The sequence below is a fragment of the Myxocyprinus asiaticus genome, chromosome 1 (genome assembly GCF_019703515.2).
Source record: "Myxocyprinus asiaticus isolate MX2 ecotype Aquarium Trade chromosome 1, UBuf_Myxa_2, whole genome shotgun sequence".
NCBI lineage: Eukaryota > Metazoa > Chordata > Actinopteri > Cypriniformes > Catostomidae > Myxocyprinus > Myxocyprinus asiaticus.
This window is the reverse complement of record NC_059344.1, coordinates 12,603,983-12,630,131: the sequence shown is the minus strand read 5'-3', so window position 1 is coordinate 12,630,131 and position 26,149 is coordinate 12,603,983. Positions and strand designations below refer to the sequence as shown.

Here is a 26,149-nt window from a genome sequence, read left to right as displayed (position 1 = left end):
TATGTTCTGAAACTTGCTGTGGATGGTGCTAAGCCTCTGCCTACCCCTGTGACCAGTCATTAACTGCTTATATAACATCTACCAAAAATGCCTCGCCCATTCTGTTGTCCAAAACATTCTCGGAGAACATTCACACTTGTTAAATTTATCCAACACATAGGTCTTGTTCATGCACATGAAGCTAATTTTTCATTTATATATAATGGCATGTAACGATACGATGTATAGCCTCAATATATGGTACGATACAATACGAGCACCCACAAAGGTTTCGCTCAAACTTATTCAAGGATTCAACTTAAATGTCTTAAATCATAAATGTCACAAAAGTGTCTGACATTGGAAACAAAAAGCAAAGCTCTAAGTAACTTAAACAACAGCACTGCATTTATTTTGTTTGAGAAAAACTAATGAACTCAATTTGTTTTTCTTGAGAAAATAAGTTTGTCTACACTCGTCATTTATATTTGTATAGCACTTTTCACAATACACAGTTTCAAAGCAGCTTTATAAAAATCATGCCTTGTTGTCTGAACAAGACCACCCCTGTGAACAAGCTGAAGTGACTGTAGCAAGGAAAAAACTCCTTTCAATGTTATTTAGTGGTGAAAAAAAGACTCAAGGGGAACCTAACATCTGGTTTTACAACACATGTGCATAATCCAATATTATTTAGCAGCTTGAGCAAAAAGCTTTTTTTTGCCCTCTTCAGTTTCACTTGCATGTAAACTTTACTGGCATTATTACTGGCTTATAATGTGTGCAAGTTTTGTTCTCTAAGCTGTTTACATTTCAAAGTCAAAAGCAGATAATCATAAGTCTTTTGTAATCACTGGTTTCTTACACTGTCGTTTTCTGAATAAGCTGTTTTTTGAGAGTTATGACAAATAAATTATGAGCATCTTGCTGGGAATGTCATGCTCAGTGTCTGCTGGGAGAGGCGGCTGTTAAACTTACTGCTGCCGTTTCTGCCTCACAAATCCACCGATTTGTGCAGTGATGTCGGAGTAAATAAACTACATGTCTGATGTACAGGACATGACATCGTTGTTTGGAAAATTCGACAAGCTGTACCGCTACAGTACAATCTACTTGCTGTTTGCCATCGATCTTCTCGCCTATGTACTGTGTGTTGCTCTGTTTTCCTGTGAGTGTGATATAATTTCTCTCTCACACACCCCGATCAGCCACAACATTAAAACGACCTGCCTAATATTGTGTAGGTCCCCCTCGTGCCACCAAAACAGCGGCAACATGCATTTCAGAATAGCATTCTGAGATGCTCTTCTTCTCACCACAGTTGTACAGAGCGGTTATCTGAGTTACCGTAGACTTTGTCAGTTCGAACCAGTCTGGCCATTCTCTGTTGACCTCTCTCATCGACAAGGCATTTCCATCAGCAGAACTGCTGCTCACTGGATGTTTTTGGCACTATTCTGAGTAAATTCTAGAGACTGTTGTGTGTGAAAATCCCAGGAGATCAGCAGTTACAGAAAAACTCAAACCAGCCCATCTGGCACCAACAATCATCCATGCGATTATCTAATCAGTCAATCGTGTGGCAGCAGTGCATAAAATCATTCAGATACGGGTCAGGAGAATCAGAATGGGGAAAAAATGTGTGATTTGGACTGGGGCATGATTGTTGAATAATTAATATTATATATACACACACACACACACACACACACACACACACACACACACACACACACTACATTTTATATCGGAGCATTTTATTAGGAACGCTATCTCCCTTTGCTCTCAAAACAGCTTTAATTCTTCGTAGCATGGATTCCACAAGATGTTGGAAACATTCCTTTGAGATTCTGGTCCATGTTGACATGACTGCATCAAGCAATTTCTGCTGATTTCTCAGCTGCACAGTCATGCTGCGAATCTCCCGTTTTACTACATCCCATGACTGGAATGCCACTGAAAAACAGTGAACTCATTATTGTCATGTTCATGAAATCATTTTGAGACGACTCTGGACATCCTGGAAGTAGCCATTAGAAGATGGGTAAATTGTTGCCATGAAGGGATGAACATGGCCAGCAAAAATACCCAAATAGGCTGTGGCATTCAAGTGATGATTGATTGGTATTAACGGCCAAATTCTGACCCTACCATCTGTGTGCCTCAGCTGAAATTGAGATTTTTCAGACCAGGCTACATTTTTCCAGTCTTCAACTGTCCAGTTTTGGTGAGTCTGTGTCCACTGCAGCCTCAGCTCTCTGTTCTTGTCTGACAAAAGTGGAACCCGACGTGGTCTTCTGCTGTTGTAGCCCATCCGGCTCAAGGTTCGACGTGTTGTGCATTCCGAGATGCTATTCTGCCCACTACAATTGTATAGAGGGATTATCAGAGTTCCCGTACCCTTTCTGTCAGCTCGAACCAGTCTGGTCATTCTCTGTTGACCTTTATCTTCAACAAGGTATTTCCATCTGCAGAACTGCCGCTCACTGGATGTTTTTTGTTTTTGGCACCATTCTGAGTAAATTCTAGAGACTGTTGTGTGTGAAAATCCCAGAAGAGCAGCAGTTACAGAAATACTCAAACCAGTCTGTCTGACACCAAAAATCATGCCACGATCGAAATCAGCTAAATCAAATTTATTCCCCCATTCTGATGGTGTGAACATTAACTGAAGCTCCTGACCCATATCTGCATGATTTTATGCACTGAAGCCACGAATAAGAATAAGTAGGTGTACAGGTGTTCCTAATAAAGTGCTCAGTGAGTGTATATAAAGTAGCCTATATTCAGTGGTGGCCAAAAATATTGGCACCCTTAGTTAATATGAGCAAAGGCTGTGAAAAAAAATCTCCACACAGTAACACACAGGCCAAATTCCCTTAAATCACAGTGGGTTAGACTAAAGAATATAATTCTGATGTGTGGCAAAGGGTTGTCGAGCTTCACAAAATGGGAAGTGGCAGTAAGAAAATAGCCAAGCATTAAAAATGCCCATTTTCACCATCAGGGCAATAATTAACAAGTTCCAATCAACTGGAGATATTAAGAATCGGCCTGGAAGAGGACATGTGTCTATACTGTCTCCATGCACAGTGAGGAGGATGGTTCAAGTGGCCATAGAATCTCCATGGATCACAGCTGGAGAATTGCAGAAATTAGTTGGGTCTTGGGGTCAGAAAGTCTTTATTAAAAAAAAAAACACCTATATCACAAGTTGTTTGGGAGGGTTTCAAGAAAACAAGCTCTCATCCAACAACAAACTCAAGCATCTTCAGTTTGCCAGACACTACTGGAACTACAAATGCGACTAGGTTCTATGGTCAGATGAAACAGAGCTTTTTGGAGCTTTTTGTGGTGCTGGATCTTCAATGTCGTGGGGCTGTTTTTCTGCCAGAGGTCCTGGACATCTTGTTCGGATACATGGCATCACGGACCATCAAATAACAACAGATAAAAAAAAAAATCTAAACCTGGCTGCCTCTGCCAGAAAGCTTACAATGGGCTCTGGTTGGATCTTCCAGCAGGACAATGATCCAAAACAAACATCAAAATCAACACAAAAATGGTTCATGGACCACAAAATCAAGGTTCTGCCATGGCCATCCCAGTCTCCTAACCTGAACTGCACAGAAAATTTGTGGGGTGAACTGAAGAGGAGAGTCCACCTACATGGACCTCTGAATTTGAAGGATCTGGAGAGATTCTGTATGGAGGAATGGTTGTTCTCCAACCTCATTAGGCATAAGAGAAGACTCAGAGGTGTTATCTTTGCAAAGGGAGATTGCAAAAAGTATTGAATAAAAGGGTGCCAATAATTATGGCCAATGCGTTTGAGAAAAATATTTGAGATATTTCCCCTGTTTTAATTCAATTAAAAAGGTTAGATTTTTATGATTTTTTTTTCATGAAAGATCAAAAGGATTAACAATGCAGATTTCACAGCCTTCTTTCCTCATATTTACCAAGAGTGACAATATTTTTGGCCACCACTGTATAGTATTTCTACATGTTTATTGTTTACATGCATAATTTGTACTATTTGCATAACCTTAGCATCTGAACCTTTTGAATTGGACACTGAAATTTCACATAGCATTTTAAATAATATCTTATTTCTATACTAGTTATTGTAAATATTCTGACTGTTCCCATGAATAGAGCACAATATTGAGTTGGGGCTGTGCTAGTCAAAATGTTTCCCAGGCTATAACAGATATAGTTTTTCTTTCATCAGGCTCCTCATGAATGTCTATGTTATCTTTAGGAATATCTGAAGGCAAACAAGGCCAGTTTATTTCCTAATATCAAACATCATTCAAACAGGACTTAAAACAGCAGGAAAATGGTGTCCATATTTGTCCACAAGTCTTGGAGGTGCAGACTTTAAAGTGCTTTATGTACTTGCACTTATATTTACAGCGCAATGCCTTAAGCACAGGTCAGACCATGGATGTCTCATTACTGTGGTTAGGATACCTCTCCAGCGCTCCTAAATAATTTAGCTGAGCTGAGACAAACTCTTATGAACCTTTATGAACTACACTTGTTCTTAAGTCTGTGAAGAGCAAAATTACATCATTCTTAGAATTTTGACACACTTAAGACTAAAACTTTACTCTATGCAATTTTATACTAAAAAATTTCTAGTTTAAAGCGCTTAGAGGATGTCAAACCTAAAACAGCTGGACATCCTCAACATTCTATTCAGCACTACCAAGGAAATGAGACACTCTGCAAGCATAATGTTTTTTTCCAATCACACATCACCCTTGCTAGCATTTATCATGATTTTACAGTAGTAACAGTAACTGTTGTATTTTGACAAAAATGTTAGTTTTAAAAAATTAGACAATTATGGCAGTTGATAAAAAAAGATTATTGACCTAACCTAGTTAAGAGTAGCATGACGACTTATGCTTAAAGAAAGGGTTGGACTAATATGATAGTGGAATTTGTGCAAATGTGATTCGTAGTTGAGCCAACAAGTTAAATCCATCAAAATAAATTACATCACATTTTTCATTTAATGAATACATTGAAACACGTTGCTGTGAATTGAAAAATATGATGTTATATAGAGATTTCAGAAAGCTGCAACCAATCAATAATATCCAAGTATGACTTCAATTATAAAAATCAATGAAAATCATCAGTTTATTTATTAGTTGGATCTCTTCACTCTTGCACAGAGAACCTCCATTAGTGATGCCACTTTACAATGGTGAAAATGTGTTTCTATGAAAAAAAAAATTGTTTTGAAAAATGACAGAGCTGCATCTGAAAGAGCCCAACCCAAGCAGTCCATATTAAACATTTTATAGAAGTTCATAGTTTTGTGAGGTGTCAGGTGCTCTGACAGATTCCTTCTGCTGTTTAATGCACTTGAGACATGTTTAACCCCAGCTCATATTTAAATTTTACAGATTTATTCTTATTTGTAAATATTAAACTCAGTCATGCAAATTTCCATTACCATTTTGCAAAACGACTTGTCCAAAATGCATTTCAACCAAATGGAGCACAACGGCACAGGAAGGGACCACAATCATTTTGACAAATACTGATTTTGATCAAATATTGCTTATTTGATGAACATCAAAAGTTAGCTTTAAATTAAACCATGTTTCACTAAAATCTTATGTAACTGTAATGGGATAATAAAAGTTTTTTTTATTTTTTATTATTATTTAATTTTGTGATTAAAAATTACGACGCTTGTTATTTTTTTTTAGAGAAAAGCATATGCAGTTTATGTTGCAACATTTTTTTTTGCAATTTTGTTTGTTTTTGTGGCCTATAATTTGCACATTGAGGACAACATTCAGCAAGATGTGGAATGTTTAAAAATACAGGAAGTTAGATTAGGCTCTCTCATTTGATTAATCAAATTAGTAATCGACAGAAAATAACCTATTATCAAAATATTGTTTTATAATGTGTTGAATTAAATCAAGTGAATGAATGGGGTCATGCCGCTCTGACATAATGCCCTTGCAGGCTCACTACTGGCTGATTCAGTGGATGAGGGTGGCCATTTAGCATTGACGTCGCTGTAGTCCTTATTTCTCAACATGTATCACCTCAGTCAGCATATAAGTCTTAGACTCTTTGTAAAAAGATTTTACTCTTATACAAGTCCTACTTTTTGCTATGAGTTTGACACTTAAGTCAAAGCTTAAGACTAATCTTAAGAACATTTCTGAGAAGTTTCATACATACAGTTTTGCATACCCTTGGAGAACTGGTAATATATGTACCATTTTTGAAGAAAACTTGAGTGAGCAGGCAAAACACATTTCTTGGCCTTGTGCTTAGGGTCATTGTCGTGCTGGAAAGTCCAAGAGCGTCCCATGCGCAGCTTTCATGCAGAAGAATGCAAATTGTCTGGCAGTATTTTCTGATAACATGCTGCATTCATCTTGCAATCAATTTTCACAAGATTCCCTGTGCCTTTAGAGCTCACACACCCCCAAAACATCAGTGAGCCACCACCATGCTTCACAGTGGGGATGGTATTCTTTTCACTATAGGCCTTGTTGACCCCTCTCCAAACCTAGCGCTTATGGTTGTGACCATAAAGCTCTATTTTGGTCTCGTCACTCCAAATTACAGTGTTCACTTTTATATCCTTTTCCATCTTTATAAAGTTCAATTACCTTGTTACGCAGGTCTTTAGACAGTTTTTTCTGCTCCCCGTGGCTCAGTATCTAGCCTGCTCAGTGCATCCACGTGAGAGCTAACAAATTCACTGACTATTTATACACAAACACTAATTGCAATTTAAAAAGCTACAGGTGTGGGAAATTAACCTTTAATTGCAATTTAAACCTGTGTGTGTCACCTTGTGTGTCTGTAACAAGGTCAAACATTCAAGGGTATGTAAACTTTTGATCAGGGCCATTTGGGTGATTTCTGTTATCATTATGATTTAAAAAGGAGCCAAACAACTATGTGATGATAAATGGCTTCATATGATCACTATCCTTAAATAAAAGACATGATCAGTCATATTTTTTGCATGATCAGTCATATTTTCAAAATCAACACCAAAATTTCACAATTTCTGCCAGGGTATGCAAACTTTTGAGCACAACTGTACGGCCCCAGAATTCAAATAGGTCTTATTTGAGGTCTGTGCAATGATAAAGGTCAGCCGCTGCGATATCAAGTGATCAGCTCTGCACTATCCCATCTCTAGGGTGCAGATAGCGAGGGAAGCCCGTTTGAAATGCGTGCTACAGAAATACACTAGAATGGAGCAGTGTTATGTTGTCATGGTACCAAAATTTCAGTAGTCGGTACCGATACCAGTGAAATTTCACAGTTCTCGATACCAATTTTGATACCACAGCAAAAATATGTTAATATGATAATGTTATTGAACACACCAGTTTAGTTATTTTTATTCATTTACTAACTATTTTAATAACAGTTTAATAAGTTTAATCATCAAAATGGTGTAACAAGTGAAAATAGAACTTTAACATGTCATTGCATTTTTTTGCCAAACTTTTATTCAACAGCTGTCTTGGTTGTGATATTTTGATTATTATTATTACAGTGAATATTACATTTTACTATATAGTTGTAATACATTTATTCAATTTCAAGCATTTTGCTTTTATTTTGAATCGTGTTTTTATTATGATGTGTTTTTTGCCAGAAGCTTCACTTTTCCAGATAAACAGTTCACAGCACAGCCCATTGTGATCACTGAAGACTTTTGTCACGTCTGAAATTTTATTTCTTTACACTGGTTTGAGTCTGACAAATGAAATGTAAGACACAGTTTTGTAGTTTGTAGTGTTTGTATTTTAGATTACAGGTGTTAGTGTGGTAATTTTGAAATGTTATGTTTCAAATTTTATTACCGTGAAGCACTTTGGTCAACTCTTTTAAATGCAATATAAATAAAGCTGAGCTGAGATTAAAGCGCAAATGCTGTGATTATAAATTTATATTTTACATGTGCTGTGGTGGGAGAGTGCTCTGCTCGGTCATCTGATACAACGTGAATGATTCTCAATGTCTGTGGAGTTTTTAGTGGATGAGTGGTTGGATTTAAAGTACGCAGCTCATCCACAGTAAGATTGCAGCCTTTAGCAGTTTAATAAATCACACTAGGACATGTCACGATTTTAATTTGATTGTCCATTTCAACGTAAAAGGAGTAACCGAGCAGGTGTTCAAAATGAGCCTGAGCATTTTAAAGCTGTCATGTGTCAGTCATACTGCGCGTCGTTACCGGATAGAGTCAGTGCTCGGTACTACCGGTCCTGCAGAAACACTGGTATTGTTACATCTTTTTTATTTTAGTACCGACTTGGTACCGAAATACCGGTACTTTTGACAACACTAGAGCAGAGCAGGAAAGAAGCTTGCGTAAGTGATGCCTCACAACACACTCACGTGAAAACCAGGCTTCAATTGCACAGCGCAAATGCGTTAAGCATACCAAATGCCGGATGCCAGTTTTGACTGCCCGAAATTCATCTCACATTCGAAAATTTTCAATGCAGGAAAAACCCTGACAGCACAAAATTTGATCGCATGCGTGTGCTTGACTACAATCGATTTTAGAATTTAAGAATTTATATTGGGATCGTTCAAATGAAGATCATGATTAAAGACTATTTAGCAGAGACGGGCCACTTCTATTCAAATGAATAGGAGAAATTGGACCGCCCAACCAAGAAGCTCTAGCACCCAACACAGTGACGTCATCATCTAGCAGCCCATTAAAGGCTGTTTGCGAATGTGTACACATACACAGAGAAGCAGGAGAACCGACATGATACCTCTTCTAGCAGAAGAGCCTTTTACTCTGATAACTTTTGGCAAAGACAGTAGAAATATACGGCTCCAGACTGCGAATAAATGGTCGCATCTTGCAATCATTTTTCCTGCCTGTGTTTTTTTTAAATGTATTTCTTTATTTTTTAAAGGAGATCACACCGGTGCGACTACAGAGTTTGCCAACTCATTATTTATGCGCGACACAATTTCTGTTTCGTAATGGAAAAACAGAACGTAACAGCAGTAGCCACTACCCAGATCAATTATCAGCCAGCTCAATGAACAGAGCAGTGCGAGTGAAGAGCAGTTTCACCCACGCAGTGCAAATCATAATAAACAGCGCTGCGAGAAGCGTGGCACGACACTCATTTAAATTTGGCTGTGGAAAAACCCTATGAAAACCCTTACTGACTCTTGCCTTGCTGATTTAATGCGTTTAAACCATGTTTAACGCCACGCTGTTATAAACAACTGACCAGAACATACATAAGGCTTTACAAACCACACATCACCACTCTAACAAAAATGTATCTTGGATTTACTATAATAACACTTAGTGTTGTTGCAATGTGTTATATTCATACAAAATATTTGTATATTATTTATATAGTCCTATTAAATAATTTGTTGCAATTATATCAGTTTCAGAAAGTCTCTATTTTGTTTTTATAGTTTCTAAATATATAGTTTGTCATTTCATAACAAAAATGCCATAGTTTAAGTTACTTACTATAGTAGTAAGGAGCCATGCTTGGTTTTACCAGTGACTACCTGTCATCTAGTTACAAATATCACTTAAAACTATGGACACTAATGGAGGAACTATGGCAACTTTTCATAATTATTATGGACCAAGCAATCAGTTTTCTTCAGTGTTAAATCTGTTTTTGAATCTGCTCTTTGATTGTAGGAAAAAGTAACTGTCTTTTTTTTACTTCAGAAATTCAAAGAGATGACTATACTTAATCAGTAGAATCACACACAGAATATTTCAATTTAGTCCTATATAAATTAGGTAGTAACAGATGTTACTGTTGCTTCAAATCAATGCTATACTATCTAATGTGCATTTCAGCGAATATAAAATGTCACTATTTTCATTAGTTTCTATCATTAATTAAATTTTTTTAAATTAAGGACAAAAAGGGGGGCCTGCGTAGCTCAGCAAGTAAAGTTCGAATCCAGAGCGTGTTGAGTGACTCCAGTCAGGCTTCCTAAGCAACCAATTAGCCCGGTTCCTAGGGTGGGTAGAGTCACGTTGGGTTAACCTCCTCGTGGTCACTACAATAAGGTTCTCGCTCTCAGTGGGGCACGTGGAGAGTTGTGCATGGATGCCGCGGAGAATAGCGTGAAGCCTCCACACGCGCTAGGTCTCCGTGGTAACGCGCTCAACAAGCCACGTGATAAGATGCTTGGATTGATGGTCTCAGACGCAGAGGCAACAGAGATTCGTCCTCCGCCACCCGGATTGAGGCGAGTCACTACGCCACCACGAGGACTTAGCACGCATTGGGAATTCCAAATTGGGAAGAAAAGGGGAGAACCCCCCCACCAAAAAAAAAAATAATATTTATTTTCCCACTGTTGCTCCCAAATCAGGTTTAATGCACTTGAGAAAATGTTTAACCCCAGATCATATGCCACTGTTCTCATATGTTAGTCTGGAGCCCTGTGGTGACATGTTCTGTTAGATAGGTTTATATTATATTTATGCAAAAGTCAGTAGATTTGTTATGTCCTATATTTTTAATGGTGCTTTTTTGAGCTAGAAGTCCCCTTGTCACTGTATGCTTACATTAAGGAAAAGAGTAGCTTGAGCATTATTCAGAAGTTCCTCTTTTGTGATGCAAGGAAGAAAATATAAAGTCATGTGAATTTGTAATGACACATGGATGACTAAATGGCAGAACTATTACATATCCTACTGGTCAACTCACAAGTTACATGCCTGACTAAAAAGATGGAAGCTCTGAATAAAACATACAGATATCAGCTGTTCTCTTCCAGAAAGACAATCTCACGACACTCATTAATTGAACCCGCATCTAAGCGGCAGAGCCCTATGAATTAGTAAATGCATCTTCAAACTTCAAGTCAGCAGGATGTAAATGAAATGCAAATTTCATAAACAAGAACATGTTTAATTTCTGTCAAACAATTCATTTAATTCACATACTTCTGACATCTTTAAACAATCTGCAATACTGGATGTCACATTGCACATTTGTAATATTTACTTAGAAATTTGATAGTGACTGTGCAATGCGTGTGCATTTTTAAATCCTGATTTCGATTCCATTTGTTTTTGTTGGTTTGTCTGTATACTGTCGACACTTGCCCCAAAAGAGATTCCTAGTATATCTCATACTTAAAAATATTGTAACTACTAAAGTTTTAAACATTTTAAACAAGTTAACACTGCATCAGTCAATTATGGTGTCTCATTATCGTGATATTATTCTGTGCCACTATAATTCAACTCATGCCTTGAAGCAAATAGTGCTGTGTACTCCTGGCACAATTACAGTAAATGCCATAAATCATCAGCTGCAGTCGGGTTCTTGCTTTCTCTCAACTTCTGCACAAACACCTGCAAGTAACAGTCTGGTTTCACAGCTGTGAATTCTTCAAACAGATCTAGACTGGGAATGCAAGGCCTTGTTTTTCATCACCAATCATCAAATTAATAGAACAAGGACTTTCATACAGAAAACAAAGTGATTTTTGGTGGGATTCATAATCAGTCTCATTTGCACTAAACCACATTAAAAAAAGTAAACAAATAAACCCAACAATCATTCCACCATGACTTGGTCCTACAGCATCAGTTTTTATGAATAACAATCTTCAGGAAATTAAAATAAAAGATAAATAAAATGGAACAGATGAATCGGTCTTGTACTGTCTCATTCAATCCTAAAGACTTCACCATGAAACCATCGAGTCGCAATGGCTGTCTAGGTAAACTCCAAACCCAAAGGGAAGTAACATAATGGGATGAGGTATCTGAACGGTTTCCAGAACTTGCAGGGATCCACCTCTAAACCGCTTCTACATTAGAGAGTTGTCAACATAATTGTACTTAATGTCTTTCTTCTTAAATCTAATAATGACACCCTTCAATAACAATGAAATCACCTCATTTATTAAAATCACTCCATTCCCCACATCTCAACACCTTACCAGCGCAACTTAAATTTTTAATAAGATTAGTTAGGTAATTGAGAGGTTGTCTAATGGACTTTGTGGGAGTTTCATAAGTAAAATAATTAACTTTTGAAATACTACTCTTAAATAACTAGAGCTTTACATCTTCTGAAATGCTATGGGTGTTTGCCAGGACATTGCCATGCAGTCGCTTAGGTATTTTGGGTGGTGACTAGTAGAGGTAGACCGATATATCAGTTTTATCAATTAATCAGTGCTGATAGTTGCTTTCTGGAACTATCGTTATCGGCAAAAATCTATGGTGATAATTGCCGATGTTTTTTTTCATCATTTCAAAATAAGAGTCCCCAGTGTATTTCGGGCTTGTTTATACTTAAAAGTCCCGCATTATGCACCAAATCTTAATTTTCTGGTAATTTTGGGGATTTTGGTTGAACAATAAACTGCATCTGAGATTTTGTTCATTTAGGACTCTTTGTGCCCATCACAGCAAAGACAAATTATATATATATATATATATTATTTTAAAAACTATCGGCTGATTAATCGGTTGTCGGCCTTTCCCACCGCCTTAGTTATCGTGTCGGCAAAATCCATTATCGGTCGACCTGTAGTTGCTAGGGTGTTCAAGGAGGATGTTTACTGGCCCAGGGCAAAAGTGCCCACTCCAAGTCTCTATGATATTCTGGTCCCTAGATATGGCTCTTAGATTTATTTATTGCCCATTTTATTGACCACCAGACAAAAACTGTTAGACCATTCACTTAGAAAGAAACAATCTTTCTAAGAAGGTTAGATATCCAAACAAGAGTAGGGATGCACTGATCCGATACTGACGTTTTTAGATGGATTGGGTATCGGCCCAATGAGCCCGATCAAAATCAGATACTGTGTGTTAGTCACGTACATTCCTGTCAAGCTCCAAAAATGACATAAAAGAACCATAAAAACACCACTGTAGTTCATATGACTCGTGCTTTTTATTCAAAGCCACTTGAAAACGTGCGATAGCGCTGTGAATCACAAAAGGCTGTGTTTAGTAATATATAATATGCACGTGCAGCACCAGCACGTTATTGAATGGTGCTGCTCTGACACACACACACTCGTGGCTATTTTTAGCCTTCACACGTTGCGCAACATTTAAATGCTACTCACGAACAACATCTCAGATGTAGATGCTCAATAGTTCGGTTTACTTATAATATGCATTTAGAACGGCGCCGGAGGTGCATTTTACCAGAGTGTGAATAAGAATCGAATTACACCACTGTGAACTTGCTAACAAATAGACACATACAAAGTGGTATCGGTGCATCCCTAAACAAGAGATGGAATTGAATGGGAATTCAAAAATTTACTTTTACAAACTTTGCTTGGAGTTCACTAGTTCGAATCCCAGGGCGTGCTGAGTGACTGCAGCCAGGTCTCCTAAGCAACCAAATTGGCCCGGTTGCTAGGGAGGTTAGAGTCACATGGGGTAACCTCCTCGTGATCGCTATAATGTGGTTCGTTCTCGGTGGGGCATGTGGTGAGTTGAGCGTGGATGCCGCGGTGGATAGCGCGTGTGGAGGCTTCACGCCATGTCTCCGTGGCAACGCGCTCAACAAGCCATGTGATAAGATCCGCGGATTGACGGTCTCAGACGTGGAGGCAACTGGGATTCGTCCTCCGCCACCCAGACTGAGGCGAATCACTACGCGACCACGAGGACTTAAAAGCACATTGGGCATTCCAAATTGAAAAAAAAAAAAAAAAAAAAAAACCTTTGCTTTCCAAGTTTGTAAGTGTGACTTAAAACAAATATTGCCATACTCAAGAGAAAGTCAAAGACATATTCATATCTCTGATTACATCACCTTCTAAAAAAAAAAAAAACAGGAGAGCAAAGGAAAAATAAGCAAAAGCATCTTTAACTGCAAAAGAAAAAGAGCATGCAGTTTTTGGATAAATGAGAAGCTTCTCTCGGTCTAGAAAATAAATCCTTCACTTGGAACACAATGAGAAACGTTCAAACGTAATGCCCCCGGCACTGGTGTAACAAAATGATATGCTTTTCAAAGTTGGCCAACACCGCAGTCAGCATGTCTCGTCAAACAATGTGGGTCTGGGGCTCAGCCAGGTGTGATTTCTGTACAGCTGAGCTACAGTGATTTCACAGTGAGAAAAATCATGTTACATCCTTTTTACAAAGATCAAATAGCTGATTTACAATGATCCATAACTGGTGGCCAGTCCAACAAAAACAACCTCCATTTTGAGCTCAAATGCATACTGTTGCTTCAAGTTTATTTGGGAATCTAGACTATAAAAATGCAAAAGCTCTGTCAAAATTGCCACAGCACCATTTGTCGATTACAACACTTCAAACCACAGCATCACAACCCCTCTTATGACAATGAGCAACACAGTTTCAAAGAAATCATGTCAATGCATTCAAAATGGTTTAAAAATGATACGTTTAGTTCTTTAACATTAAGAACTAAGAACTGATTTAATCAATTTATTTTGAAGCAGGCTGGTAATTGATTCCCACCTGAGACAGTACAGATCAGAGTAGATTTGCATTTTCTCAAGAAAACACGAGTGGCGCTCACTCATGCTAAACCCGCTACCACCAAGCTACTAGGGCGTTCTGGGTGGTTGCCAAGGCATTGTTATGCAGTTGTTATGGTGTTCTGGGTGGTTTTTAAGCATGTTGTATTGTGGTTGCTAGGGTGTTCTATTATAGTCCCCCAGCTCAGGTCCCTCCTGCAACTCTATGGGATTGTTTTCACTCACTTTAGAGCCCCGCTAGGCAAAGATTTGTCTGATTGTCTAGTCTGACGTGTGAGCAGCGAGCTCTGCACACTTTCTAGTTTTAATGCTATTTGTGTCATAAACCGGTGAGATTCAATACACCCCGATTCTTAACTTTCTATGAAGACAATGTCAAAAAATTCAAAATCCTCGGGCTCTGGAGTCATTAAAGGCGTGTTCACTTGTAGTTCGGTTCCCTTGGTCCTCTTAGTCAAGACCAAAAATTAAAAATGATACATTTAGTCCTGGTTCACTTAGCGTTCACATTGGCATTTTTAACACTGAACCTAATGATACAAAAGGCATCAGGAAAAATCAACCTGATTGGACAGCTTTTATAATGTATATTTTTTGACGGAACTTGCAGATCATCCAAAACAATACTGGCTGCTGGGCGAAATGTGCTCGTTTTTATATATATTTGTATGGTGGTATTTTTACCAGCTGAGAACAAATGAAGAGCTAATAAAATGTGTAAAGGAGTCAAAACAGCACCAGGAATTCCTCCGTTGCACACACAAATGAAGATATGCTGCAAGGACGGCTGACGGCGGATCCGACGCTTGTACCGAACTGTAATGGGCAACACAGCTCCTACGATAAGCAGAATCAGGTATGCTTGAGGTCAGTATTAGGCAAATTACTCCCTGATTTTGGTCCGTTTAGACGTCTTTGGTCCATGTTGCGTTCATATCAATCGAACCGCACCAGAGTTCGTTTGGAAGTGGACCGAGACCCACTATTCAGGCGGTCTCGGTCCACTTGTTTGGTGCGCACCAAGGTTCGGATGGCAGCGTTCACACTTGTTGAAAGACTTGCAATGCGTTTGGGAAAAACTGGAGGACTTGGAGAATCATAATCAGCGAAACAACGTCCAAATTGTTGGAATTCCTGAGCATGAGGAAGGCAGAGATATGGTGAAATTCCTAGACAGGCTCTTCCCGAGTCTGCTCAACATAACAGGCCATAAGCTGGAAATCGAGCAAGTTCACAGAGTCCCGGCTCGCAGATCGGCTGAGGGAGACAGGCCCCAATCAATTCTGGCCAAATCTCCGAGATCATCTGATAAAGATCTCATAACACGAGGAGCAAAGGAAAGCTTTCTTGGAAGAACCACAGCATTTTCTTGTTCCCAGACTTTGCAAATTCGACGAGAGAAACATGATTGATTTAGGAAATGCAAGAAACTTTTACATCAACGGAAGGCTGCATTTGCTCTGATGTTTCCGGCCAAACTGAGAATAGATACTAAGGAGCCTTTTGGTGATTTTCATGTCGCCACATACACTCGACTGCCCGAGGAAGCTGGGCGCCTTTTTCGTTTCCCTTTGTGCTAGTTCCGCCTAGCAGCTGGAGTTTGTTTTGTGTAATATAATTTCTTCGGGACAGCTTGTAGATAAATCTGCTCGTTTAGGGTGTATGCCTCCTGTTGGCTGGAGTTGGTTTTGTTGAATAGTTCTTGCAGGACAATGGAGTGAGTTTGACTGCCCAAATGTTTTTTTTTTTTTTTTTTTTTTTGCTGGTTCCGCTAGTGGCTGGAGCTTGTTTTGTGGAGGAACACACCTTCGAGACAAGTGGATGAATCTACATGTTTATTTTATTTTATTATTATTCCGCTTATGGCTGGAGTTTGTTTTTGAGATTATCTTCTGTTGTGTAATTCTGTTTTACAAATTTTTGTATAGAAGCACTGGACTTTAGCAATCTGATGGCAAAGTTGTCACGGGGGCTCTCGTAGACGTAAATGGACTGTTTGAGTTTAGAGAGAGATGGACATTAGAAATGCGTTAATGCGCACGTTTTTCTTTTTTCTGTTTGTTTTGTTCTGGGGAAAGTTCTGGGGTTTGATTAGTGCACTAATGTTGGAATGTGGTCTTTATTATTTTAGTTGACACAATCTATTTTTTTTAATATCTCAAAATGCCAAATGTTAATATGAGTGGATTGTCTCTCTCCATGTGGAATGTGAATGGGTTGGGGCACCCCATAAAAAGGAAGGTTATTTCCTTTCTTAAATGTAAGAAATATGATAGTGTTTCTTCACTGCAGGAAGCTGAAAATTTGGGAAGATATGGAGTGGACATGTTTTCTTTATTGCTGGCTCAAGTAAGAGCAAGGGAGTCATTACATTGATAAATATTTATTATTATTATTATGTATAAACATTTTAATCTGCGTGTGTACTTGGACTTTGGCCACAGGGATGTTTGTTGGGGGTCGGGGTGGGGATCGGGAGGGGGGTAGGGAAACAATGGGGTTTAATTTTTGACTCTGTATGTGAATGTTTTGCTTGTGTGTCATGTTGAGAAGCAACCAATAAAAATGTTAAATCGAAAAAAGGTTTATCCCAACCTTGTGTCATAAATAAGCCTCAGGTGCTCCAACACCAAACCAGAAACGTGTTTTCAGATTGCCCCCCTCTTTCTCCCCTGCCCCACCCACTAGGGGAGGGAGGGGCCCTTGTTCTCACAGTTGTCCACTCCCAGTTGAGTTGCATTTTTCAAAAATGGTTGAGGCAGACTTGAGTTGAAAGAGGGGTGTTTCATGACCCTTTTACATGTTGCACAATTTGAGATATCAATTCGGTAGCATAAAGGGTGCTGGATAATTATCCAGAGAAGTTTAACACCTGGGAGTCAGTAGTTTGTTCAAATCCCCAACCCGAGTTATGTGCAATAGTGATGCTTGCCTTAGTCATTTAACCGCAACTACAATAACAAGTTACAAGTTCCACCAATGATAAAAGCAGAAATAAGACTTAAATGACCTTAAGTTACAACAAACGCCTCAATATCTTTCATTATAAGCCATAAGCCTGATCAGACAGAAGCTAAAAAACAAAAGCTCATATGCACTTTAAAAGGCAGTGTTATTTGTTGTTCTCTCAAGAGATATAGAACTGAATCCACCTATATGCTAGTGTTGACCCTGAGGCATTCATTTCAGACAATTACTAACCGCAGCATACTCTGTGCTTCTTACAATGCATGCAGGGAACCATTCATCACCTGGCTTTACAGTACCATCTGGACAATGGGCTGTTTGTCTTTTAAAGTGAACCAAACCCATTAAGGGAAGGACGGGCTGTTATATTTATCTAAATGAATCATCTGACCTAATTAATTGAATCTTTTTCATGCAATGTTCTTTCAATTACTGATCAATCGCTCAAGTTATCATTAATTCTCTCACTCACTTGGGATATAATAGTGAGCGAGTCGTTTCATGAGCTGGAACTAAAACAAGCAGGATGTTGCGAAATTGTGAAATCGGAATAAAAACTACAAGTTTTGCTAAATTAAACATAGCAAGACATGTTGAACCCGTGTGTACGTTGGCCTGGAAGAAGTTGCAGCTCGTGCCACACATGCCTAGAGCCAAGGGCCGGTTACAAGCTTAGAATATCAAATGACACCTGGAAAAGAGGGCGATGTTTTATGCATTCCATCAGAGAACCAAAGCGTTCAGATGTAACATGCCGGAAATCTTCAGAAATTCATGAGTTTCCTCTGAATGGAGGGATGAGGGGAAGAAAAGGACAAATCTACATCTTTACTAATGAATCTCAGTGCAAGGGCACATTTTGAAATGTTTACTACAAAGTGTACCTCAAAATCATGCAGACTGTGGTTTAGGTGATTTAACCTTCTGATTAGATGCATGAACATGCTGCTCTCAATAATATCAGTCGGGGGGGGGGGGGGTTGTCAAACAAGTGCATAAATATTGTGTGAATGAAACTCAAATCCAAGTATTATAGGAAAAGGCATGGTTTAACCCATCTCATTATGATTTGAAACATGTATGTGCATCTCGTTGGGGAACATTTCAAATGTGGATTATTAGCAAAACACATTAACATCTTTCATTTTTACGAGACTGCAGACGCATATAGATAAGCGTGCAAGAAAAGCAAGCCTTCCTAACATTGAAATACTAGTCTGAACAGGGTACTCACATTCCCATGGTTTATAAAGCCATGCTTCTTGGCAATCCGGTTAGCTTCTTGCTCTCCCCCTGTGATGTGGACGGCCCATGTGTTGGTGTAAACCTTCTGCCCAATGGATGGTCGTGGCCCCGAGGTCACGAGAATCAGTAGTGTACCGAGCGTCAATGAAGCAAGCCTGAGATCCATCAGAGACGATGGAGGAAACCAAGGCAGGAGTTCTATTGCTTAGTAATTTTACTAAGTCCGTCAGCTGCTCCAGGCACATGAAGAGAGGGATCCGCGGAGGAAAGATGAACTCTGAACAGTTCAGGAATCACCTGAGGTAGAGAGATGGAAGTTATTTGCGCAATGAATCGTTTGAGGTTCTGGTGCACGTACAAATTCAGGGGTTATAATTCAGGATATGAATTACAGATGAGCTTTAATGCTGTGGAACTGACTAACTTGAATGTTAAACATTAGCAGTACACCAGGGGTTCCACTGAAATCAGTTAAAGGACCTTTGTAAAAGCAGACACCATATGTAATTTAATACGAATGAAAACAATGCTGTGAGAGAATGACTTACACTTCTTTCAATATGTTAAGTACTGCTGTTGTGTACTGTTGTGTTTATCCAGCACACAAAAACTGAAAATAAGATTTAAAAAACAAAATTACATGAGTGACAGTGGCAAGTTCATGCAAATGAGCAGGGTAAACTGAGATGTGACAATGACTACCAAACAGAGTGCAGAATGTGGATTTAAAGCGTTTGGATTCCTGATACAATTGGATAATGCAGTTGCATAGGAATGCCTACTAGCAAACAACAGTATGGTGACTTGGCAACCACCAGCAAATGAACTGCAATATTCTGGGTTCAATACAAGTGGAGCTCAATCGACAGCTTTTGTGGCATAATGTTGATTACCACAAAAAATTAATTTCAACTCACCTCTCGTTCATTTAAAAAAAAAAAAAAAAAAAAGGCACTTACAATGGAAGTGAATGGGGCCAGTCTACAAAATTTCAAACACACAATGTTTCTAAGGTATATCTACAAAACAAACATCATACAGTGTGTTAACATGATTTAACCCTTTCACACGTGCGATCAAACCAGTGAGATTACACTAGGCTGGGCTCAGAGGCATATGATCAAACCGGTGCGATCTGCATTCGTGCTACTGTTTACTAGCAAGAGGGACTGAAGCGGTTGTCATAATGAACCAGCTGCTCAAATAGTCTTTTCAACATCACAATATCTTAATTTCTTATGTTACAAACATTTAAACAATCACAAAATAAAAGTTTAAAGCCATTTCTGTCAGAGCGCACTGTTTTGATGTAGTGTTGCGGCCATGTTTTCTAACGTCAAACAAAGAATATACAAAATAGTAAGTCAACTCGAGCCTTCTCCCATTCCATCAATCCGGTGCTGGAAAAATGGAAGGTTTTTAGAACCTTCTATGCTTCTTTGGAGAACTCCTAAAATGCACTGAATCCCATGCTGTATTGCATGTAAACAATATGGCGGCGCGCATAACTGGCAAGCACATTCGCGATCGCATCTTATCTATCATAATAAACATAAAAAACACATTATGTTTGATAATATATAATCTGCCCTCCATTGCATCTGCTGTGAAGTGTATTTTTATTTAATTTTTATTACATCGCGCATTAAAGAAATCACGCTGGGGGATTCGTCAGTACAGGAGAAACTCACGTGCGAAAAGGTTGTGCGATTATTTTTTTATTTATTTTTTTTAGCATATTCCTTTGAGACAACCTACTGAACTCTGTACTTTTATCAAGTAGTTGACCGATAAAGGATTTTTAATGGCCGATGCCGATACTTAGAGATCAGGATGGCCGATATAAATGCAGATAAACTAGGGATGTCCCAATACCGAAATTGGTATCGAAATCGTGCCCGATACTGGGCTCACGTACTCTTACTCCTAAAAAGGCTCCTATACCGAAAACCAATACCATCTGACGTATGCACGTCATTGCGTAAGCTTACAGTGCACAAATTAAATTCACGATATGTCCTAGTGTTATTATTAAACAGCAAAGGCTGCAATTTAATGAAATAGATAATCTGCATGTGCACTGTGCACATGCAGTTAGTTGATTAAATCGCTGCCTTTAGCAGTTTAAATTCACTTGGAGTCACCAGCGATATACGCTTTCTCAGCTGTGAAACATGAGATCATGAAGCAGCATTGCTGAATAAATCACCAAAATAAGAGTTCCATTTTAATAGACAAAAATTAAGGAATATACCCCTACCTTATAGTCATGGATTATTTACTGTAATAAAATAATTGTATTATATTAAGCATTAACTCACATCTGTGATGCTCTGTTGTGCAGCTCTTTATTTGACAGTTGTATTTGTTGTTTTATCTGTATAAAAAACACTTCATATAAAATAATGCAATGGTATGTCTATTTTCATTTAATGAAAGTTTTATTGAATGAATTTGTTTAGACACCCTTTAATGATAATGAATTAAACTTAAATATAGAGTTTGTGGGGGAAAAAATTTTAAATTAAATCATGGATTTATGGATTTCATAGGGCCATACATGTTAACATACAGAGATGCTTCTTGTCATGAAAGAATCTTCCCCTTAAATATGCAAAATAATTCTTAGACTTTACATCTTATGAGTTACAATAGCTGAAACCAATAAAGTTAACAGTTCATCTCTCTTCACAGTTATTATTTTATACAGGGTTTTTTTTTTTTTTTTAAATACAGATAATACATTTATATACTTCTATCCCTCACAGTTTTGTTTTCATAGCCTCAAATTAAATGTGGTGTCCACCCTAATTTCCTTCAGTGATTAGACAGGAAGATGTTGTGAAACTGAAATGAGGTTGGCTTATTTTGGCCAGACAACTTGACAGTAGTTGACTCCCATCATTCAAAACTTTTTTTTGTTTTGCAATATCACTGAACCTTAGTAGGGGGCAAAAATGGAAGCTCCTTGACATCTATTAGTCATGCTTTATGCTATCAACATTCCTGGTAAAGCACCAGCAAACCAAACACGGAGGAAGGACAGCTGACTTTTTCCTCCAGAGTACACTTTAATCAACTTCCATATTCAGTTATGACTGTCATCTTAAGGCAAAACCATCCTCTTACTTCCCCTCTTTTATGACTAAACAAACATTGACTTGAGAATCTTGTTGACTTGAGGCTCAATGTGCAATCAACCAAAGCCATTTCTCTTTAGAGTATAAAGCCACCATATTCAATTCACTCTGCATTTCCTTCTTCATTTAACTGTCTAAAGGTAGAGAAAAATAAATGTTTGGTCTCGCAAACCATTCCCAGGCTGATTAGACTCGGATTGAAATTAATTTGATTGATGGCGTGATCTAGAGGCAAATCTTACAGAAAGAAAAACACAGACTGCCATAATTAAAAACCTTTTCAAAACCCTTGCTTGTTCTGAATCTGAACTGTTTGATGATTCAATGAAAGAACTGCAAGCTGAGCGATACATGGAGTCCAGTCAACCTGTCCACACACCAAATGGCCCATTTTATAAATCACAGAATCATTTGTTTTCCACAAAGTCTAGTTGGATGAAAATGTTTCTGTGTGTAAACAAGCGGTTGAAATAGCCAATTGCATCCTATGATCTGATAAAGACAACCCATCAATTTTTGCTCATATTTGCATTCAGTTTGACGTAAAATAAAAAAAAAATAAAAAAATATATATATATATATATATAAAAAATAAAAAAGGCTGGTGTCTCATTTCAGGACATGCCTTTAATTCTATTATTTGATCTGACAAATGGGGCTCACGACCATGTGGCTTCAACTGACACATCCCAATTTAATCTGCTCATTCTTTGACTGACTCAATGCAATTATCATAACAATGTCAAAAGAATGCGGTGTTCATCTCAATGTACTACCTGTTCTACCACAGTTTTGCCCTTTACCACCAGGAAAGTAAACATACTGTAGGGCTTTATTTGGAAACATACAGTATTTTAAATATTGCACATATACTTTTGATTTTGGAATTTTATGATATAATGTACGTGTTCAGAAGCACATAGATTTGCAATCTAATCTAAGTTTTAATAGTTTCGGATTGATACATTACTAGACTAAGCATCAACCTGGTTTTAAAATTTTAGAAGGCATAGAAAAGAACAAAATCAAGAGAAATGGCATGCCTGAAAAAAAAAAAAATCTGAATTCCAGCTACATGATGACCAAAACTGCTAGTATTAAAGAGTTTAAGACTAATTCAGCTTTACTGTAAATCTAAATAGCTTTAGGCAGTTTGATCACCAAAATTCAGTAAAAACTGTTTTAAGAAAACTAAAATATGGTTCAAATCAATTCACAAGTATTACAGGAACTAAGTTTTTTTTTCTTCCTAAAAAACATATGGTACTGATAAAGTAAAAAATGTATAGTCGAAATGCCACAGTATGTTACATCAAATTAACTTCACAGAAAACACAGCAAATCAAGAATCTGTAAACTTACGTTTAAGTTCTTAACATGGAAAGCTGTTAATATCCACTAATCAAACACTACACATAGCTTACGCCTCCAAGATTCCCCAAATGAACTGTTCTAATTTCTGTGACAATTGTTTTTATCAGGACAGGAGAAAGAAAAGAAAACACTCACTTGAGCTTGAGCGTCTGTCTCTAGCCAGAAGAGCGTAACTTTACTGACAGCAATTTAAAGCTGTGCCAATACATTTCAAAGTACACCCACTCATGACATCACTGCATGGTTAACACTTACCAGGGAGAGCAAACCTGCACAGAGATGTTTGCCGGTAAGTGTGGAGCATTTAAAAACCAGAAAAACAAGACAGGATGCTACTTGTGGGACTTTTGTACCAGTGCATGTTGAAGGGAACCCTAATTATACTTGCAGTCATATCCTAGTGGGAAAAGCATTTGATTTTGTTTAAAAGGACAAGAACATTGTAAATTTAAATTTACCTAGTTTCAGGGTAGAAGCAGTGTCATGAACTTTTCGATTCCGGGGCAATATTTACCGCCTGAATTAAGATTTTCAGTGGCATTTTATACCTTTATAGGGCTTTTATTTCTGTAATCAAATTAAAAATAAAGCTGTCATCCTTTTATAGCAAATACTTTATTACCTCCTACCCATAAAATTCAATCATCATCAATATATACTTCATGCAATAATATGTACAAATAGCCCTAAATAGATGAGGAAGAGATTTTGCCCCAGTATTTTCAATTTCAGTTACATTTGTCACTTTCAGTTGATTATGTTGATTTAATTTTAAGGAGAGACCAGCAGTGAACAGGGTAAGTTAACTCTTAACTTTTTGCTGTTGCAGCTTATGTAAAAGAAAAATAAAAGGCATTTTTCCCTTTCAGATATTGACTTTATAGTCTTATTTATTATTTAATTCATTAGCTATTTATTCTAATTAAATAATAAAACGAAAAGTTAATTTTGTAATATGAAGACCGCTTAATAATGGCTCTTAGTATGTTTTTGGACATTAAGTAACACATACAAATGCATAAATCTAAATGTCATTGCATTAGGTAATAACAAAATGATGCTAGCCCTTTTCTCAAAACTTGCGATTTCTTTTGACCAACTGGTCTTAAGGTTATTTTTAGTGGACGTATGAACCTTAACTTTTTGTGAAATGTCTGAAAGTGTACTTGTGCTATCTGTTTTCAACATTTATAACAGATGGTTTGATTTTGTGCCGTCTAACGCAACGAAATGGCATCTTTATGTGTGGCTTAAAGAAATATTCGGGTTCAAAACAAGTTAAGTGACAGCATTTGTGGCAAAACAAATTATTTGACTCATCCCTCCTTTTCTTTAAAAACCCCGCAAAATGGAGGTTACAGTGAGGCACTAACAACTGAAGTGAATGGGGGCCAACTTTTGGAGGGTTTGAATCACCAAAATGTGAAGCTTATAATTTTATAAAAGCACGTATAAATTCTTCTGTTAAAAATTGTGTATTATTTGATCTGTAAAGTTGTTTAAATCGTCATTTTTACAGTCATTTTAGGGTTTGTTTACATCACACTGTCATGGCAACGAAGTTGTAAAAATTGGCTATAAAACTTTACACAGAAAAGGTTAGTAAGTGATTTTATCACACTAAAATCATGTTTACAAGCATATTGTTTAGGTTGTGGCTATACTTTTGAAAAAGTGAGTATTTTAACGTTCAAAATTTGGCCCCCATTCACTTCTATTGTAAATGTCTCACTGTAACCGAGATTTATGCTTTTTAATGAAAAGAATGGACAAGTCAAAAAAAATTTTTATGGTAATCAATATTAAGCACCAAATGATGTCGACTGAGCTTAACTTGTATTGAACCCGGAATACTCTAAAGTATCCAAATACGTTTTGAGGGCCAGTGTAATGTTCTTACGTTATTTTGCGGTACGTTTCTTCTTAGATAATCATTAGAATTCAACTACGCTAGCAGGCAGAGAAGTCAACAAAATGCGTGTTAAGTTCACAAATAACGAACGTAAACAAGCACAACTGTACTAACTGCACTACTCAAGTCTTCTCCCATTCCAACACAAGAGCAAAACGACTAAATGAACCTCTCTCACCTCAACAGCAACAGTTTCGCCAGCTCTCCCGTTTCCTTGGACACAACGTACGTCCACTAAACCTGTCCACGGACACGACGAGAACTCCTCGGCCAGCGTCTGACTCAACGCAAACGACAAAACAATCCCAAAAACAAGAGTAAGCTCAAGACACCGAGGCAGCAGACTACACCGACTGCAACGTCCCGATATAATGAGCTGTCCTCGCTCTGACAAGCGACTTCTAAAGTCCACACTCAACACGGACACGCTCATCTACTGTACAACAGGGAAACTTTGGGATCCGTTTGCTCGCGTTGTCTCACGTAACCCGACGAGGAGGCATCACTGACAGCCGCTTCGCCTGAGCCACCTTTGGACCGAGATGTCAACATAGTTACGAACGCATGTTAGAATGTGTAAAAACGGCAGAATCAAGTAAATAAACCGAATATAAAAACGGACTGGACTGAGAGGTGGTCTACGCAATGCTTCTCAGGAAATACGTCACAGATACGCGATGAGAAACGACGACAAGACGCGCCCACTAGAGCGCGTGACGCCGTTATCGATGTACTCGCGCCATCTATTGGACGCATGTGCGTGCTTCACAAATTAATTAAATAATAACCAAACGATATAGTAACAGTTTTCAGGTATATTTTGATCTTAGGGTTCAAATTGTATTAAAAAAAAAGGCATTGTTAAATCTGAGCGTAACCGAGCCAGTAAAATAATCACAAAAAAAAAACACACAACATTTGTTTTATTTCCAAACGAAACATACTTTGAGCAGTTCTATGCTCCATATGTTCCAGATTTTCCAGTGCTTAAAAACTTTTCCAGTCGTCCAGA

General features: G+C 38.0%; 1 protein-coding gene across 2 annotated transcripts in view; it reads right to left on the bottom strand.

Moving 5' to 3' along the window:
- Nucleotides 1-25,791, bottom strand: part of LOC127445520 (furin-1-like) — a 156,754-nt gene extending 130,963 nt beyond the window's left edge. Inside the window, exons 1-2 of one of the 2 annotated variants that reach the window (XM_051705667.1) lie at nt 25,316-25,791; nt 18,701-19,008 (exon numbers count right to left, since the gene is read on the bottom strand). In XM_051705667.1, coding sequence (XP_051561627.1) covers nt 18,701-18,877 — 177 coding nt within the window. In that variant the 5' untranslated portion in view covers nt 18,878-19,008; nt 25,316-25,791. Of the gene's footprint in view, nt 1-18,700; nt 19,009-23,480; nt 23,501-25,315 lie in introns of those variants that run through there. The other variant, XM_051705676.1, reaches the window with a different exon arrangement.
- Between the last annotated feature and the right edge of the window lie 358 nt (nt 25,792-26,149).